This window comes from Brachyhypopomus gauderio, chromosome 14, assembly GCF_052324685.1.
Source record: "Brachyhypopomus gauderio isolate BG-103 chromosome 14, BGAUD_0.2, whole genome shotgun sequence".
NCBI lineage: Eukaryota > Metazoa > Chordata > Actinopteri > Gymnotiformes > Hypopomidae > Brachyhypopomus > Brachyhypopomus gauderio.
The window spans coordinates 3,590,233-3,595,046 of NC_135224.1; the positions used below are offsets into that span (position 1 = coordinate 3,590,233).

The following is a 4,814-nucleotide window of genomic DNA, read 5'->3' on the forward strand; positions in this document are numbered from 1 at the left end:
AAGATCTGTGATGATAAGTCTACAAACATATATTTTATCCTTCTTACATTCATGTCCACAATCTGCAGGTATATCTTCAATCAGAAGACCATGACCTTATTCTGCAGGTTTCTGTGGTTATCAATAGGGGACACAGAGACTTCATACAACTGGTGAAATACACACATAAAACCTTGGGTATGCCTTTATGCCTAGCTACAGTTTACACAACACATGTAATTGGCTGGAGTATAGATTAGATATTGAAATGATCATCTATAAAATCAGTGTCTCATGCCAGTTTCTTGGTATGGTAATCATCTCTCTGTGGATAATGTTTCATTTTACCTCCAATGACTAGATTACATTTTCTAACAGGATTATAAGTGAGATTTAGCCATTTTCAGTTTAAAACTTCTAAATTCTTCTGGTTCATGGTTTCCTGACTCTTTTCAAGACTTCAGATAGCATTATTTTCACTCTGGATTAACTGAAGTATTATACTGGCTGATTAATAGCCCCTCTATATTTTACATCTGAGACATTTAAGAAAAGGTATGTTAAAGATTAACTTTTTTCCACCAGTCTTCTCTTGACTTTTTGAGTTGAGTAAATGAGGGAGCAGGGTGTGAGGTGGGAGAGTCTTTAATCATGCCACGTAGTGACAGCAACGCAGGTCATCGCGGTAGTGCAAAATAAGGACATGCAGTGTGTGAAAACACTGAAGGATCAAGGGTCAACCACTCTGACAGCGAGTAACATCTCCAACAGTTTCTCAAGAGTCAGAGAGCAACGCACAGTATGGACGGGAACGATATGTTACACAGCTGACCGTGATGAGGAGGGGTTAAAAATATATATAAATGATTTGTTAATGATTTGATTTATGAATCATCCATTAATTATTGGGTGATTGAGACTGAGGGAGGAGTGTAGGTGATGTGGGCGTCTCCCTTAGAGACTGGGGATGGCCTACAGTGACAGGAGTGAAATGACTGTGTATTAACAAATGTTAACATTCTATTATTACATCACAGTTACACCAGGATCTTCTGTGATTATCTTCATTATGGCTCATAGGTAAGTTACCAGTTAAACAACCTTTCAGGAGGTCTGTCTGTAATGGCAAGTGGAAAAAAGAAATTAAAGTGCATGTGTGTGCAATAAAAAGAAACAAGAACATTTAAACTTTGTCCACCCTTGTTTAAAATAGTAAACAAAGACAGGACTTTGGTGATTAAATAAAATTCATCTGTTTTTGCGTACTGTTGTACTATTTAAGACCAAATTATGAGAAACTAAGTTTATATAACCTTAATTAATATCTTAATTAATTGTCAGAATAAATTACACATACCTCTGATACACAGACTTGAAGAGGCATCATCATATATACGTGATTTAATTCGGAAGAGTGAAGTTATCAGAAATGGCCCACCAGCCCTGTATCGTCTAATCACAACTCAAAGTAATCTTGATACAGACGGCAAGGTCAGAAAATGGACATTTGGTCAGCGAGACATCACTAAACCCAACAAAATCCTCCTGATGGTGGGAGAAACAAGAACAGGCAAAACAACCCTGATCAATTGCTTGGTAAATTACACACTTGGGGTAAAGTTTAAAGATGCAGTGTGGTTTGAGATCACAGAAGAAAGGACCTCAGATGAGTCAATAACACAAACAAATAGCATCACTGTTTATGAAATATTTGTCCCATACAGCAAAGATTCTCTTATGATCATTGACACTCCAGGTTATGGACATACCAAAGGAGCTGAATATGACAGACAGATTGTTGAGAATTTGCATAAACTTTTTATAAATGACACTGGTGTGAAAGATGTTGATGCAGTGTGCTTGGTCATCAAGGCATCTCATAATCAACTCTCTGCAAGGCAGCACTACATATTTGATGCAGTTCTTTCTCTGTTTGGCAAAGACATAGAGGAGAACATCGTTGTTTTAGCTACACACTCAGATGGAGGACACCCAACAAATGCCATTGGTGCCATCAAGAATGCAGATATACCATGCAAGAAAGATGAGCAAAACAACCCTGTGGTTTATACATTCAACAACCGCCAGTCTGAGTCATGGAACAATAAAAAACAATTCTACCAGAATGTCTGGGCTAACAACAGTTTTGAAACTTTTTTTGATTCCCTGGGCAGTCTTAACAGAAACAGCTTGAAGGAGACTGAACGTGTTCTGAGAGAGTGCACTCAACTTAAAATTATTTTAGGCAATCTACATGACCTCACTGAGTACACTGAGCTAAAATACAAGAAACTACATCAGATAAAGGAAGAACTGGAAATTATTAAAGACCATATTAAAAAAGATGAAAACTTTACCTTTACTGTCACCAAGTCTTACAAAGTAAAAGTCCCCATTGAAGGTACTTCATTGTGGGATAAGGAGGCAACCTGCTGCTCTGTGTGTGAAGAGAACTGCCATGAACACAACTGCTGGTTTGCTCCCAGTGCCTCATGGTGTTACGTCATACAAAATGAACACTGTATTGTTTGCACACAGAAGTGCCACCACTCCAAACATGTCAAAGAAAACAAGAAGTACGTTACAAACATCGAAAGTGTCACAATGACATACAAAGATCTCAAAAATCAATATGAAAGCAAAGAGAATTCAAGAGGAAACATTCGTTTTGACACAGAAGCATTTAAACAACTCAAATCCAACCATAAGAAAAACATAAAAGAAATGGAAGAGAACGAGAGCTTGCAGAATGAAGTCAAAGCCGACATTACTAAGACTAATGAAGACAAAGCCAGACTGGTGGAAGAGGCCTGCACATCCATCATCATACTGTCTGAGATTGCACTAAAACCAGACTCTGCCTTCATCATTGAGAGTCTTGACTATTTGATCCCCCTGGCTGAGGAAACTAAAAAATTTGGGAAGACTGAGAAACTAAAGGAGCTGAGAAAAATTCAACCTGAATCACAGGAAAGAGTTCAGGCAGCGCTGACATATTTCAGAATAGGGTTTAAAAAGTAATCAGTGTCCTGTCCAGTAAATGAATGAAAATGTATAAGAGGTATTTACACATCTATCTGAAGCTTTGATACCAATTTACTGTTGTGTTTGTTATCTTGAGTATGTTCTTTATAATAGGTGAAACTTGCAGACAAGATCATTGAAGGTCTGGTTAATAGGAGGGGGAATATTGATTCATTTAAACATTGCAATGTGATGTGATTTTTGTTTGATATTCCATTCTTATCATTCATAAGACATTTATTAAGCTAATCTTTCTTCTAATCTCCCTTTTCTAAAACCATATCTGTAGTAACACCAAGGTCATGAATTTGTTTTGCTATAAGCACATACTTTTAGTTGTTTTCATCCATGACATAATCTCATTATTGTCTTTGATCTTCCCAAATATATATTTTTCCTGTCTTTATACTTTCCAGACAGAAAGTATTTCCCGTAATAAACATTGCTGGACTCAGAAGACTCACAGATAGGTCATGTTTTCCCAAATCTACCCTGTTTCTGTTTTTAAAAGGAACTAATTTGAAGGACCATTTAGTTCTCAGTTTCTTGTAAATAATTTTCCTTCCTTTTTAATGAATCCAGTTGGCAGTCTCAAATGTTTTAATTGTGCGTTGTGCAACTACATGCTGACTCGACATTTTTATACATTCACACACACATAAAAAGTGTTTTGTTGTGACTGTTGTTTACTCAGTATTTTATTAAGAGCCCTAGGACACATTGCAGACACATTATACAATATTTATAATTTTTTCAGTTCAGTCCTTCCGTCCTGAACATTTTTCCCCACTGTGTAGTGCAATCAATCTTTTAAATTGTTATTGTTATAAAATACTTGATAAAGATGTTAGAAGATTAAATCAATTGATTCAAATTAGTTACATTTTTAACATAACATTTTTAACGAATCCATTTGGAAGAGGTGTTCTTGGGGAATGTAATCCGGGATGATCTCTTGTAGGTTTTAAGGACAGTATTGGTACCTGCACAGGGAGTGAACCAGGCAACCTCTGTCTCCACCCTGTGGCCATTCTTGGTAAATACTTAACTCACTAAACAGGGCAGCATACAGTACAGAGTGTATCCAGAAAAAGTTCAGAAGAAGCTTCAAAAATAATAAATATTGTATAATAAATCATAAATAATGTATATATACAAACCTGTTAATTAGAATAATCAAAGTCTTCGAGATGGAGTTATTGTAGCCTCAGCAGGACTAACTCACACAATATATACTTAAAACCTAACAAGCCCTGCGTGTAACACATTAGACTGAGGAGACAGGTGAACGCATACACAAATGACCACAGCCACAGGAAGTACATAGTTGTCAATACATAGACGCTGGCTACACAAACACACACCCAAAGGGAGGGTGTCTGGGGCTGTAACGTGACAGATTGCTTTTTAAGTAAACCTGGCATTTTGTGTTCACTCTGGTTATCTTTTTCTGATATTGAAATTTGTTTCATAATTTGACAAATGTAAGTAGATAACTATATAAATAGTTGTATGTATATATTTGCCATATAGACTTTTGTTTTCTATTATGTTCGGGGAGGTCAGATTAGGTACAGATGAGTACAGGGACTTGTTCACTGTGTTTGGCATTTGACATCTGACCTCTGTTCTTGTGTATCTTTTGTTAAGCATTTAGCTCAACTAACATGACAGACAGTACACTGCTATGAAGTAGCTTTTCTAGTTCATCTTTTTTAGCCTGGTTATCTAGTCTCTTAGAAATCAAATTACAGAAACTGTTTCTGTGATGAATGTGTGTGGTTCATGAACAAACAAATCAGAGCTCAGGA

At 36.5% G+C, this 4,814-nt stretch overlaps 1 protein-coding gene across 2 annotated transcripts; it reads left to right on the forward strand.

Moving 5' to 3' along the window:
• The first annotated feature begins 321 nt into the window (after positions 1–321).
• LOC143475132 (uncharacterized) lies at positions 322–3,148 on the forward strand. Of its 2 annotated transcripts, XM_076972877.1 has the most exons (3): positions 322–534; positions 1,017–1,059; positions 1,350–3,148. In XM_076972877.1, the coding sequence occupies exons 2-3, from the start codon at positions 1,049–1,051 to the stop codon at positions 2,998–3,000; spliced, it is 1,662 nt and encodes a 553-aa protein (XP_076828992.1). In that variant the 5' UTR covers positions 322–534; positions 1,017–1,048; the 3' UTR covers positions 3,001–3,148. The 2 variants fall into 2 exon arrangements, with proteins under 2 accessions (XP_076828992.1, XP_076828993.1); XM_076972878.1 differs by lacking the exon at positions 322–534 and having other exon boundaries at positions 992–1,059.
• Positions 3,149–4,814: the final 1,666 nt, after the last annotated feature.